The sequence below is a fragment of the Crassostrea angulata genome, chromosome 3, assembly GCF_025612915.1.
Source record: "Crassostrea angulata isolate pt1a10 chromosome 3, ASM2561291v2, whole genome shotgun sequence".
Taxonomy (NCBI): Eukaryota; Metazoa; Mollusca; class Bivalvia; order Ostreida; family Ostreidae; genus Magallana; species Magallana angulata.
Genome location: NC_069113.1, coordinates 47,251,099 through 47,265,678, shown reverse-complemented (window position 1 = coordinate 47,265,678; position 14,580 = coordinate 47,251,099). Strand labels below are relative to the sequence as shown.

General features: G+C 39.7%; 1 protein-coding gene across 1 annotated transcript; it reads right to left on the bottom strand.

Moving 5' to 3' along the window:
* Window positions 1-5,191: 5,191 nt before the first annotated feature.
* Window positions 5,192-10,343, bottom strand: LOC128175028 (lysophospholipase-like protein 1). The gene is made up of 9 exons (XM_052840402.1): window positions 10,218-10,343; window positions 9,992-10,091; window positions 9,648-9,817; window positions 9,438-9,553; window positions 8,786-8,906; window positions 6,821-6,920; window positions 6,506-6,675; window positions 6,266-6,381; window positions 5,192-5,728 (listed from the first exon to the last, which is right to left on the bottom strand). The coding sequence occupies exons 1-9, from the start codon at window positions 10,303-10,305 to the stop codon at window positions 5,504-5,506; spliced, it is 1,206 nt and encodes a 401-aa protein (XP_052696362.1). The 5' UTR covers window positions 10,306-10,343; the 3' UTR covers window positions 5,192-5,503.
* Window positions 10,344-14,580: the final 4,237 nt, after the last annotated feature.

Below are 14,580 nucleotides of genomic sequence, written 5' to 3'. Positions count from 1 at the left end.
GGACATCCTCACAATGTCTGGGGTCCGGAGTCCACTCGCGGTCATGGGACCGTATCCATCCTCACAATATCAGGGGTCCCGAGTCCACTCGTGGTCGTGGGACCGTATCCATCCTCACAATGTCAGGGGTCCTGAGTCCACTCGTGGCCGTGGGACATCCTCACAATGTCAGGGGTCCCGAGTCCACTCGTGGTCGTGGGACATCCTCACAATGTCAGGGGTCCTGAGTCAACTCGTGGTCGTAGGACCATATCCATCCTCACAATGTCAGGGGTCCTGAGTCCACTCGCGGTCGTGGGACATCCTCACAATGTCAGGGGTCCCGAGACCACTCGTGGTCGTGGGACCGTATCCATCCTCACAATGTCAGGGGTCCTGAGTCCACTCGCGGCCGTAGGACATCCTCACAATGTCAGGGGTCCTGAGTCCACTCGTGGCCGTGGGACCATATCCACTTCAAATTGTCAAGGGTCCCGAGTCCACTCGTGGCCGTGGGACCATATCCATTCACACAATGTCAAGGGTCCTGAGTCAATTCGTGGCCGTGGGACCATATCCATCCTCACAATGTCAGGGGTCCTGAGTTAACTCGTGGCCGTGGGACCATATCCATCCTCACAATGTCAAGGGTCCTGAGTCCACTCATGGCCGTGGGACCATATCCATCCTCACAATGTCAAGGGTCCTGAGTCCACTCGTGGCCGTACGACATCCTCGCAATATCAGGGGTCCTGAGTCCACTCGTGGTCGTGGGACATCGTCAGAATATCTGGGGTCCTGAGTCCACTCGCGGTCGTGGGACATCCTTACAATGTCTGGGGTCCGGAGTCCACTCGCGGTCGTGGGACATCCTCACAATGTCAGGGGTCCCGAGACCACTCGTGGTCGTGGGACCGTATCCATCCTCACAATGTCAGGGGTCCTGAGTCCACTCGTTGCCGTAGGACGTCCTCACAATGTCAGGGGTCCTGAGTCCACTCGTGGCCGTGGGACCATATCCACTTCAAATTGTCAAGGGTCCCGAGTCCACTCGTGGCCGTGGGACCATATCCATTCACACAATGTCAAGGGTCCTGAGTCAATTCGTGGCCGTGGGACCATATCCATCCTCACAATGTCAGGGGTCCTGAGTTAACTCGTGGCCGTGGGACCATATCCATCCTCACAATGTCAAGGGTCCTGAGTCCACTCATGGCCGTGGGACCATATCCATCCTCACAATGTCAAGGGTCCTGAGTCCACTCGTGGCCGTACGACATCCTCGCAATATCAGGGGTCCTGAGTCCACTCGTGGTCGTGGGACATCGTCAGAATATCTGGGGTCCTGAGTCCACTCGCGGTCGTGGGACATCCTTACAATGTCTAGGGTCCGGAGTCCACTCGTGGTCGTGGGACATCCTCACAATATCAGGGGTCCCGAGTCCACTCGTGGCCGTGGGACCATATCCATCCTCACAATGTCAGGGGTCATGAGTCCACTCGTGGCCGTGGGACTATATCCATCTTCACAATATCAGGGGTCCAGAGTCCACTCGTGGCCGTGGGACCATATCCATCCTCACAATGTCAAGGGTCCTGAGTCCCCTCGTGGTTGTGGGACATCCTCACGATGTCTGGGGTCCCAAGTCCACTCGTTGCCGTGGGACCATATCCACTTCACAATATCAGGGGTCCTGAGTCCACTCGCGGTCGTGGGACATCCTTACAATGTCTGGGGTCCGGAGTCCACTCGTGGTCGTGGGACATCCTCACAATATCAGGGGTCGCGAGTCCACTCGTGGCCGTGGGACCATATCCATCCTCACAATGTCAGGGGTCATGAGTCCACTCGTGGCCGTGGGACTATATCCATCTTCACAATGTCAGGGGTCCTGAGTCAACTCGTGGCCGTGGGACCAAATCCATCCTCACAATGTCTAGGGTCCTGAGTCCACTCGTGGCCGTGGGACCATATCCATCCTCACAATGTCAGGGGTCCTGAGTCAACTCGTGGCCGTGGGACATCCTCACAATGTCAGGGGTCCCGAGTCCACTCGTGGTCGTGGGACATCCTCACAATGTCAAGGGTCCTGAGTCCCCTCGTGGTCGTAGGACCATATCCATCCTCACAATGTCAGGGGTCCTGAGTCCACTCACGGTCGTGGGACATCCTCACAATGTCAGGGGTCCCGAGACTACTCGTGGTCGTGGGACCGTATCCATCCTCACAATGTCAGGGGTCCTGAGTCCACTCGTGGCCGTAGGACATCCTCACAATGTCAGGGGTCCCGAGTCCACTCGTGGTCGTGGGACATCCTCACAATGTCAGGGGTCCCGAGTCCACGCGTTGCCGTGGGACAATATCCATCTTCACAATGTCAGGGGTCCCGAGTCCACTCGTGGCCGTGGGACCGTATCCATCCTCACAATGTCAGGGGTCCCGAGTCTACTCGTTGCCGTGGGACCATATCCATCTTCACAATGTCAGGGGTCCCGAGTCCACTCGTTGTCGTGGGACATTCTCTTCATATCAGGGGTCCCCGAGTCCACTCGTGGTCGTAGGACATTATGAGGATGGTTGTTACTAGTCGTCACAATACAGCCATTAATATCTCACTCGTGGCCGTGGGACTATATCCATCTTCACAATATCAGGGGTCCCGAGTCCACTCGTTGTCGTGGGACATCCTCACAATGTCAGGGGTCCTAAGTCCACTCGTGGCCGTGGGACATTCTCTTCATATCAGGGGTCCCCGAGTCCACTCGTGGTCGTAGGACATTATGAGGATGGTTGTTACTAGTCGTCACAATACAGCCATTAATATCTCACTCGTGGCCGTGGGACTATATCCATCTTCACAATATCAGGGGTCCCGAGTCCACTCGTTGTCGTGGGACATCCTCACAATGTCAGGGGTCCTGAGTCCACTCGTGGCCGTGGGACCATATCCATCCTCACAATGTCAAGGGTCCTGAGTCCCCTCGTGGTTGTGGGACATCCTCACAATGTCTGGGGTCCCAAGTCCACTCGTTGCCGTGGGACCATATCCACTTCACAATATCAGGGGTCCTGAGTCCACTCGCGGTCGTGGGACATCCTTACAATGTCTGGGGTCCGGAGTCCACTCGTGGTCGTTGGACATCCTCACAATATCAGGGGTCCCGAGTCCACTCGTGGCCGTGGGACCATATCCATCCTCACAATGTCAGGGGTCATGAGTCCACTCGTGGCCGTGGGACTATATCCATCTTCACAATGTCAGGGGTCCTGAGTCAACTCGTGGCCGTGGGACCAAATCCATCCTCACAATGTCTAGGGTCCTGAGTCCACTCGTGGCCGTGGGACCATATCCATCCTCACAATGTCAGGGGTCCTGAGTCAACTCGTGGCCGTGGGACATCCTCACAATGTCAGGGGTCCCGAGTCCACTCGTGGTCGTGGGACATCCTCACAATGTCAAGGGTCCTGAGTCCCCTCGTGGTCGTAGGACCATATCCATCCTCACAATGTCAGGGGTCCTGAGTCCACTCGCGGTCGTGGGACATCCTCACAATGTCAGGGGTCCCGAGACTACTCGTGGTCGTGGGACCGTATCCATCCTCACAATGTCAGGGGTCCTGAGTCCACTCGTGGCCGTAGGACATCCTCACAATGTCAGGGGTCCCGAGTCCACTCGTGGTCGTGGGACATCCTCACAATGTCAGGGGTCCCGAGTCCACGCGTTGCCGTGGGACAATATCCATCTTCACAATGTCAGGGGTCCCGAGTCCACTCGTGGCCGTGGGACCGTATCCATCCTCACAATGTCAGGGGTCCCGAGTCTACTCGTTGCCGTGGGACCATATCCATCTTCACAATGTCAGGGGTCCCGAGTCCACTCGTTGTCGTGGGACATTCTCTTCATATCAGGGGTCCCCGAGTCCACTCGTGGTCGTAGGACATTATGAGGATGGTTGTTACTAGTCGTCACAATACAGCCATTAATATCTCACTCGTGGCCGTGGGACTATATCCATCTTCACAATATCAGGGGTCCCGAGTCCACTCGTTGTCGTGGGACATCCTCACAATGTCAGGGGTCCTAAGTCCACTCGTGGCCGTGGGACATTCTCTTCATATCAGGGGTCCCCGAGTCCACTCGTGGTCGTAGGACATTATGAGGATGGTTGTTACTAGTCGTCACAATACAGCCATTAATATCTCACTCGTGGCCGTGGGACTATATCCATCTTCACAATATCAGGGGTCCCGAGTCCACTCGTTGTCGTGGGACATCCTCACAATGTCAGGGGTCCTGAGTCCACTCGTGGCCGTGGGACATTCTCTTAATATCAGGGGTCCCGAGTCCACTCGTGGTCGTAGGACATTATGAGGATAGTTGTTATTAGTCGTCACAATACAGCCATTAATATCGTCAGTGTTAGATATGCTTACTGACGATCATGTTGAACTTTTTCCACTTCTGGATAAGTATATTTTTGCTCCCACTCCACCAATGAAGAAACGCAACTATTCATTCTATAGGGGAATTTAATGTAATTTTGGTAAAAACTTTAACAAAAAAATGAGAAGTAGCCAATCGGACTAGGGCATGTTATTGCGCCGACATTGACGAACCCCCCCCCCTCCCGAAAAAAAATGAAATCGACAGGTACTCCATTTTGACATTTGTGTTATTTCCTTTGGTAGTATCCTTTACAAAAATCAGATTGGGAATCAAAATTTGTACGTGACAATAATTGTCATGTACAAATTTTGATTCCCAATAATCTTAATTTTTGGAAAGGACAGTAGGCAGAGTCAAGCCATCAACATCAGTTGTGTATATCTCCATCTTGTTTCAAAATAGATGTAAAGAATATTTATTCACGAAAATGTATTTATTTATTCTTCTAGGCCACAGATATCGGTATTTATATAAATTTATAACAAATAGTGTTCCAAGCAGGGAGATCTATGCATATTTTGTATTGAAAGAGGGTAATAACGACAAGATTTGTACCCCAGAATAATTTAAGCGTCAGAAAGGATTAAAAGCGTTGTCATATTAACCACATTAGGTTGGTGTGAACTGACAATCGAGAGAGAACAATTTCAATTTTTATTTAAATCATCCGAGTACATTAATATAATGGCATAAAATAGATAGTACTAAAATCATAACATGCATTAATCCACTGTTTTCCCCCTACTAGGGTCAGAGGTATAATGCATATGTCGTTTGCTCTGGGAGTGGGGCTTCAAACCCTATATTTTGGGTTCCCTCAAGATCTGCATGTATACTAGACATTTTTATGCTGAATAATGAAAAATATAAAATTTTATTTTAAAAATATAAATATTTTTAAATTGTAGCTAATCTACATTCCTCTGCAATACTTAGAATGTTCCTATCATTGCAGAGGTTGTAGATTAGCTAAAATTTTATTAAATTGTATACAAAAGTAAAATCTTTTTTTTTTTAAACAAAGCATCCGAATAAATAAAATAGAGATCTATAAAATACACAGCATCACTTTTATCTTAATCTGGTGGGAGTTTATCAAGTATCCATCGTTGTAATATTTGTAATTCTTTCTTGTTGAATTCATGGAAAATGTTAAATTCATGAAATTCTCCACAAACACCCAATTCTGTCAAAGTTTTGAAGGTCGTTTTTCCCCAGTCAAATAACACCAGCTCATCCCTGGTCCCGTGGCACTGAAGTAATGAAGGTAAGGCTGTTCTGTCCTCTAATTTTTCAAGTTCCTTTGATTAAAAAATCAAAGCAATATTATTTATTACTGTCAGATTATTAAAAATAATGCAAGATGCAAAATATTTATCAATACTTTTATTTGCCTAAGATTTAAATTTATCTTCAATCAATTTATCATTGTTGTTAATCATCATAAATGTAACTCTGTAAATGTTCCGTGTGTGATTTTTGCATGATGCAACATATTTATACAACCTATAGATTTATGTTAAATTAAATATAAACTCCAAATGATAGTTTGCAAAATTTACTCCTAAAATATGAAAGGCATTCACACCAGGACAGGTTCCCATAATTTGATAAATACCTATACAAAATAAGTCTCATTTAAGGCAGTATATTGCCAGTTTTATTGTATACGGCATTGTCAAAATCACAAAAAAACATGCTGGCAATTTTTCTGATTTGAAATAACAAGAAATTATTCAAAGAAAACAAATCTAATTAGAGCGTATATCAGGTATTTTCTTAGTTATCCTTACCTTTTTAAATAAGATTAGAGCATATGACTTCAGTATAATCCTCACCTTGTAAACTACAGAATCATTATTCAGGAAACTTGACAGTGCAAAACAACCTGCTACCTCTCTCCGATATCTGTATGCCATGTGGAATGCCATTCCTCCACCCATGGAATACCCACCTTTAAGATCAAAGTCATATAATTCATGTTAAAACAAATTCACAAATATTATCTCAGCTCATACATTTCAACAATAATGATGCAAAACATTTTAACAACAATGGTGGGTAGTCAATGTACAGACCTATTATGATCCTAGACAGTGGTATTCCAGAATCGACTTCATTTTGAACTAAGTCATTTAATTTTGCAGCTGAAGCATCTACAGATGACAAAATTTCTGGAATCATGGGTGAAATTTGTTGCCTGTCATACCAAACCGTTGTCAGTTGGCGAGCATTAGGAGTGTAGGGACTTGAAATGTGAAAAATTAATGAATATGAATTATAACCTGACCTTTAAAAAAAAGTGTCACATACCAACACCAACACCCCCCCCCCCCACAAAAAAAAGCGACGCAATAAATATTTATTTTAAACACAGGAAACATGTTCATTACATGGGATCTGCAGTAGGAAATATCAGTGTTATATGTTGGAATTGAAACTCTTCTTTCCAGACCATCTTGATCCATTCCAACACGCCTAGCCCAGTGTCACCTAAAATAAAACACATATAAAGATATGATTAAAGATGAAAATATGGTGGCATACAATAAAGTTATCATATTAGGAAAAAAATTCTGAAAGGACTTTGGTTCTTAATAAACAGATGAATGCAATGCAATAGCACCTGAACCATGCAGCCATATCACAGTGGCACTGTGTTTGGCTCCTGACGGTGCAACAATTCGAGGCAGAATTTCCCATTTGCTCGCCATGAGAATTCATACAAGAAACTGCAACACGCAGTATTAAAAGTGTGATAGATAATTCCGGAATAATGCGCTACACACTGGGGCTCGGTTGTCGGATAATGTAGTTCTGTATTATTCGTTTCAGATGACAAAACAGATTAAAATTGGCAATCTTATATGCTTCTGTGTATTGCAATAAAACATCCACTATCCCCCCCCCCCCCCCCCCCTCCCCCGTATTTATAAAGTGAAAAAGAAAATGAAATCTACATGTACACCATTTTAACATTTGTGTTATTCCGTTGGTAGTGTCTTTTTGTCATGTACGAATTTTGATTCCCAATAATCTTAAGTTTTGGAAAGGACAGTAGGCAGAGTCAAGCCATGAACGGCAATTGTGTTGTATATCCCTCTTTATCGTTTCCGAAATATATGTAAAGAAAAGTTATTTGCGAAAATATATATATTTATTCTTCTAGACCACAGATATCAGTATATATACAATAAATAATATTCCAAGCAGGGATATTTCATACTAGTACTTTGTATTAACACATGGTAATAACGACGGGATTTGAACCCCAGAATAATGTGTCAGAAAGGATTGAAAGCATTGTCGTATTGAGAACATAAGGTTGGTGTGAACAGACAATCGAGAGAGAACAAATCCAATTTTTATTTAAATCATCCGAGTAGATTAATATAATAGCATCAGAAAATATTGTACTAAAAACATAACACGCATGAATCAACTGCCCCCCCCCTACTACAGTACTGATCAGACCCAACCTAACACCAGAGTAAACCCCAACTAAACCCCGGGTTTACTCTTTTGGTTTACTTGGGGTTTACTCTGGGTTTACTTTTTGAAAATTTGGGTCTACTCGGGGTTTACTTTGAAATTACTTTTGAGGTCAACTTACATATGTATTGCACTGAAGTGTGAAGCAGACTAGTATTTTATCTTACCATCCTACTTGCCTGTAATTCCTACCCTTTGTATATTCCAAATACACAGTTAGCGTCTGCTTTCATGGGTATACTTCTGACTGGGTTTACTCTCAGTGTCCACTCTGGGTTTACTTTGGGTTTACTCTGGGTCCACTCTAGTAAACCCGAAGTAAACCCAGAGTAAACCCAGGAAGAAAACCCAGGGTTTAGTTGGGGTTTACTTTCTGTTAGGTTGGGTCTGATCGGTACAGTAAGGGTCAGAGGTATAATGTAGTTTGCTCTGGGAGTGGGGCTTCAAACCCTATATTTTCACTTCCTTCACGATTTGCATCTGTAGACATTTTTATGTTGAATGATGAAAAATAAAATTTTGTTTTAAAAATCTAAATATCTTAAAATTTTAGCTAATCTACATTTCTCTGCAATAATAAAAATGTTCTTATTATTGAAGAGGTTGTAGATTCGCTAAAATTGTACAACATTTATATCTATAAAAACGTTACATGTTCTAATTCATACGAACATGGAGATATATACAAAAGTAAAATCATTTAATCAATGCATCCGAATAAATAAAGTAGAGATCTATAAAACACACAGCATCACTTTTATTTTAATCCGGTGGGAGCTTGTCAAGTATCCATCGTTGTAATATTTGTAATTCTTTCTTATTGAATTCATGGAAAATGTTAAATTCATGAAATTCTCCACAAACGCCCAAGTCTGTCAAAGTTTTGAAGGTCGTTTTTCCCCAGTCAAATAACACCAGTTCATCCCTGGTCCCGTGGCACTGAAGTAATGGCGGTAAGGCCGATCTGTCCTCAACGTTTCTAAGCTTCTTTAATTACAAATCAAAGCATTAATTTAATTACTGTCAAACTATTAAAACAATTCAAGATACCAAGATTTTAAGACCAGCCTAATTTTCAGAATAAAGTTATCATCAATCAATTTATCATTTATTGTTAATCATCATAATTCTGTAAACATTGTGGACTGATTTTTGTCTGATGTAAAATATCTTTATTATATGGCCCATAATTTACATTAAATTAAACATTTTTAATCTCCAAATGATAATTTGCCCAAATATACTCCTAAATATCAAAGGCATTCAAACTAGAACAAGTAATAGTAATTTGATTAATATGCAGGGTAATATATTGCCAGTTTTACAGTATATAATATCTTTAATTAAACCGAAGTCAGACTGCAGATTTTTTAATTTGAGATAAGAAATTATACAAAGAAGGTAAATTCAATTAGAGCATATACTTTCATAGTTATCCTTATCCTGATTTGAAATAACAAGAAATTATACTAAGAAAATAAATCTAATTAGAGCATATACTTTAATAGTTATCCTTACCTTGTAGACTACAGACTCATTATTCAGGAAACTTGACAGTGCAAAACAACCTGCTACCTCTCTCTGATATCTGTATGCCATGTGGAATGCCATTCCTCCACCCATGGAAAACCCACCTTTAAACATCATAGTCATTTAATGAATGTGAAATTTCAAATCATATTAATCTCTGTTGTTTAAACAATAATGATGTGCAGTCATTGTACAGACCTATTATGATCCTAGACAGTGGAATTCCAGAATCAACTTCATTTTGAACTAAATCATTTAATTTTGCAGCTGAAGCATCTACAGATGACAAAATTTCTGGAACCATGGGAGATATTTGTTGCCTGTCAAACCAAACTGTTGACGGTTGGCAGGCATTTGGAGTGTATGGACTTCAAATAAGAAAATAATGAAAATAAATGAATACGAATTGTCAAATCACGACTTTAAAAGTGTCATACACGAAAAATAAAAAAATATAAAAATCTACTACAACATTAACAACAACAAACAACAACAAATCATACATAATAAACATATATAGGCACAAGGAACACATTTATTACATTAGGTCTGCAGTAGGATATATCAGTTTTATATGTGGGAATTGAAACTCCTCTTTCCAGACCATGTTGATCCATTCTAACACGCCTGGTCCAGTGTCACCTAAAATAAACACAATTTTTTTTTAAGATTACAGTTATCATTGACACCTTATGTCGATGAACTTTGCATCCTATTGAAAGCACTGTTAAACATAAAAGAATAATCTGAAGTGTTATATAACAGTACCTGAGCCATGCAGCCATATCACAGAGGCACTGTGTTTGGGTCCTGACTGTGCAACAATCCGAGGCAGAATTTTCCATCTGCTTGCCATGATAATATTTATACAGGAAACAACAGCACGCAGTGTTACATATAAAATGACATACGTACGAAAGAAAATTCCGGAATAATGTGACACACACGGGGCTTGATTATCGAACAATATAGTTCTTTATTATTTCTTCCCGACGACAAAAAAGATTAAAAGTGGTAATCTAACATCATTCTGTGTGTTGTAATAAAAACGTCAAATACCCCCTCGCTCATTTCACTATATCGTGTCTATATATACTGAGTACAGTGTTTTCAATGTAACGTTACATTACATAAAAAGTACTTTAATTTTTACTTTTGTCTTTTCAATGTAAATTGAACACACACGGTTAATCGATTCCCTGTGATGTGACAAACAAAGGAAATTGTTGACCATTTTGGACTTTTAGACTTAGAAAGATATTAGAATTATCCAGCAGTTTCAGAAAAGACTACCTATATAGAATATGTAATTCTCTTATTTAACGTTAAAAGTTTTCAACTACGCTTTTTAGAATTATAAATTGTTTTCAAACAAAGATCTGACAATTTTATGATAATATACAATGTATGTACTATGTCAAGAAATATGTTGAATATCGATAAATCAGCTTGAAATTTGACTACCTCCGTTCGAGATAAAATAAACCAAAACAAAAAAGTTATAGGCCTTGTAGATTTTATGATATACAAGGGATGCATATTTTATTGAATATAGAAACACAAGGGCCAAACCCGTTTTAACATTACTTTCAATGTAACCATAAATAAAGGAATGGGTCGAACTATGACCCAAATAAAAAACTACCAGCTTGCTTCGAAAGCCTAAAAAATCAATTAATTCTTAAAACATTTGCAATATGCATGTAGTTTTCAGAATAGTAATGTCTGAGATACACTCATGCCGAATTTCAAGTCGATTGATCTTTAAAAAAAGCGGAGATATACGTCATTATTCTCTTGAAGTCGCAAGTTTATTTTTACTCGGACATTTACCGGTCCAGGTCACCCGATGGGTCTTTGCCTATGACAACAATAGTATCTCGACAAATGAAAAAACATTCGCACCAATCTTTTAAAATCTTACATCAATAAGATAATAATAAAATACATCATAAAATTAACTGATTTACAAGACTTTTAATGCGAGCTGGTAGATTTTCTTTATTTATAGTTACATTGAAATTAAAGTTAAAACGGGCTAGGTCCCTGTGTATAGGACGTCTGAAAAAGATGGAAAGAAAAAGATGCATAACTATTTCAATATCTTTTGCTACTAAGAGTTGTCGTTCGTACTACATCTGTGATCTTCGAAAAAAGAAAAAAAGAAAAAAACGAATAAAAATTTGCATCAGTACTGTCAAAAATATGCTTCAATGATTCCAATGAGATTTATCACGAAAAAAATCATCTTATCGAATAATTTATATACGGTAAAACACGGTTATGTCGAACACGCTTACTTATTTTGAACTGACGCCTACAGCGAAGTGATTTTCATTCCGGGTGACTTTATCACACGTTTTAAACTTGACAGACATAACGAATTACGCTTATTCGATTGAAGATGGAAAAACATTTTATTTTTCAAAGCAAATTTTATGAAAATAATAGAATCTCTTTCTTTCACTGTATAAACTTAGATAAATATCTAGATGAAACTGTCAAATTAAATATCATCATGGGAAAAAATCAAAGACAAACTGCCAAATATCTCAATTTGATTTATTCAGTTAGACAAATTTATCTGTACAAATCAAAGTAAACTCATGCGCTCAAATCAAATGTATATACTATATTTGTATATTATAAGATTTCAAAGTGACATATAGGTCCAATGAGCCGGGTGTAACTCGATAATGTATAATATTGTATTGTACTATACTCATGACATACACATGTCACTATAATAAAATATTTACTTACTTACTTACTTACTTACTTACTTATAACGAAGTAAAATCGCCCGTCCCTGGCACTCCGTTACATATATAAGCGTGTTTTTCTGTAATTCTTATTTTTATTTAATTTTTGATAAAACGAATTTTGGTTTACATTTATGAAGCATTTTTAAGATAGAAAATAAATAATGCAGCAGTCTGACTAAAGCCGGCTCATACTCATTCACTTCAATGCAGCAGTTGTCTATAAATAGAAACTCTGGGCATTTTCAGTTACTGGACAATTTTTTTGATAAAGTCTAATTAATATTCAGTGTAAAAATTAATATTTTGTTGACAACATAACGCCTATCTGTTTCCACAATACACTTCTTCTAAATAAAACGTTTAGCCCGAATATAACAGAAAACCATCCATACTAGTATTTTTCAAGACTCCAGAACAGAATTAACACACATATATAAGAGGAAGCTTTAAAATCTATATATACGTCTTTTAAATCCATGCATTGCAGCTAGTCTTTGTTGACCGAGACATGGAATATTTAATTTTAGAACACAGTTTGCCGAGGAATCAATTTACAAGTAATTGGAAATTAATATAAATCTTGTCGTGCATTTTCCGTAAATGAATGTCATCAGAGGCGGATTTTCTTCCCTTGCGTGGTATATTAATTTACCCGTGGTACTCTAGAAATTAACCCGCGTGTCGTTAAATCATTTATTGGAAAAGATTAAAGTAAAAGGAATCGGTTGAAGTTTTTGTTACAACGTCATCGTTACTATCGCTAATTCAGTTCCCGGATGTAAACGCTAAATGAACCAGATTCAAAGATAATGAAGTTTAGTATAAATTTTACCAGGAGTCAAGAACAATTGACAAACGGACAATCTATCTAATACATGTATCTGTGGAATCTTAGTTAACGTCCTTTTTTTTAATAAAGAGCAGAGGAAAATGCTCACCTTTCCTCGTAACTCTACATGAAAAATGAAGAAATAAGGCAAGATTTCATGTTTAACGTTTACGAGGAGTTTGGTCAGTGTCGTGTCGCAACTAAACCTGTTTCAATTTTATTTTCTACCATAACAGATGTAATGATGCCTTGTTTACATAACAACGATTTCTGAACTATTACTCCACTACATTTAATGTACATATACACTCTGATAAGAGAGATAACTTCCTTAAAAATGCTTTACACATACAATCCAGACACACTGCACATGATTTACTTGAGGACTGCAAAGTGTTGCAGCGGTTCATAGAAAATACATATTCATTTTAAAACAAATATTTACTACCGAAAGTTCCTTTGGTATTCGTAGTCTTCAGTGTGACAGGAAATTGAATTTTGATACTTTGATAACCCGTGTTTCAAACAACGTCGTTTCCAAAAAAAAGGCAGATAAAATTTCTTCATCCGGTAATTCTTTTCATCATTTAAAAAAAAGCATCCCTTAGATATGGCAAAGATAGTAGTATTCAGTCTTTTTATGAGAAAATAAAAATGGTCATATAATGGAAAATTATGGTGTCCGGACAGGGCCATTTGCGTTTGCGCGACGTTGCGTTGTGCAAAGTTGTGTTAGCGCGACGGCGTGTTGTGTGTTAGCGCGATGTCTCGTTTATCTGAACGCGATGTCGCGCTAACGCAAATGGCCCTATCCGGACACCGTAGAAAATTCATTATATATATGATGTATCTTTGTTTTTCATGAAAGATAACTCTTGCAAATCATGGACTTTTAGTACTATATACGTCCCCAATATTATAGTTTTTGTTGTTTGTTTTTAGAAATTTATTGTTGCAAAAGAAGCACCGCTTCCCTACATTTTATATCTTGTTTTATATTCTCTTGATGCGATCCTTTGTGTTATATATTATGGTAAATATTATTGATTTTATTTTCAGATAAAAAAACATAGTATTTTTTGTAGAGAGTGTGATCTCTTCATATAATATGTTCTGTTCATCATCATATTTTGAGAATATGAGCACCGCACGATGGATTCAAATAAAAAAATTTATATCACAATGCATAGTGCTTTATGAAAATGTACATTAGAAGATTATAAAAAAATCTTTGAAATATTTCGTAGCAGAGGGTTTTTGAAGCTTAAACGGTGTTCCATATTCAGATCACTACCGCCATAAACAACTTTATAATACATAATTTGCCTTAGTTTAATTTCTTGATAGGCCCGATGAAAGAATTAAAGTCGCAAATGAAAGACTTTTTGAGCAACCGCTAATTAATTCAACAATGTAGATTATGCTCCAAACTAGGCGGAAGACCCAACCAAAGGTACACTACATAGAGAGAAAACAATATAGCAGGGGACCTCTCAGTCATGCCAAGATTTCACCTATGCAAATGAGCATTCTAACA

What these genes read in the sequence shown, in the direction of transcription:
- LOC128175028 (XM_052840402.1), bottom strand. Translation starts at nt 10,305, where the DNA reads ATGGCAAGCAGATGGAAAATTCTGCCTCGGATTGTTGCACAGTCAGGA. An exon ending in TATCCTACTGCAGACCTAAT is followed by an intron (nt 9,818 to 9,991) that starts GTAATAAATGTG and finishes TCTTATTTGAAG; the next exon opens with TCCATACACTCCAAATGCCT. An exon ending in TTTCCTACTGCAGATCCCAT is followed by an intron (nt 6,676 to 6,820) that starts GTAATGAACATG and finishes TCACATTTCAAG; the next exon opens with TCCCTACACTCCTAATGCTC.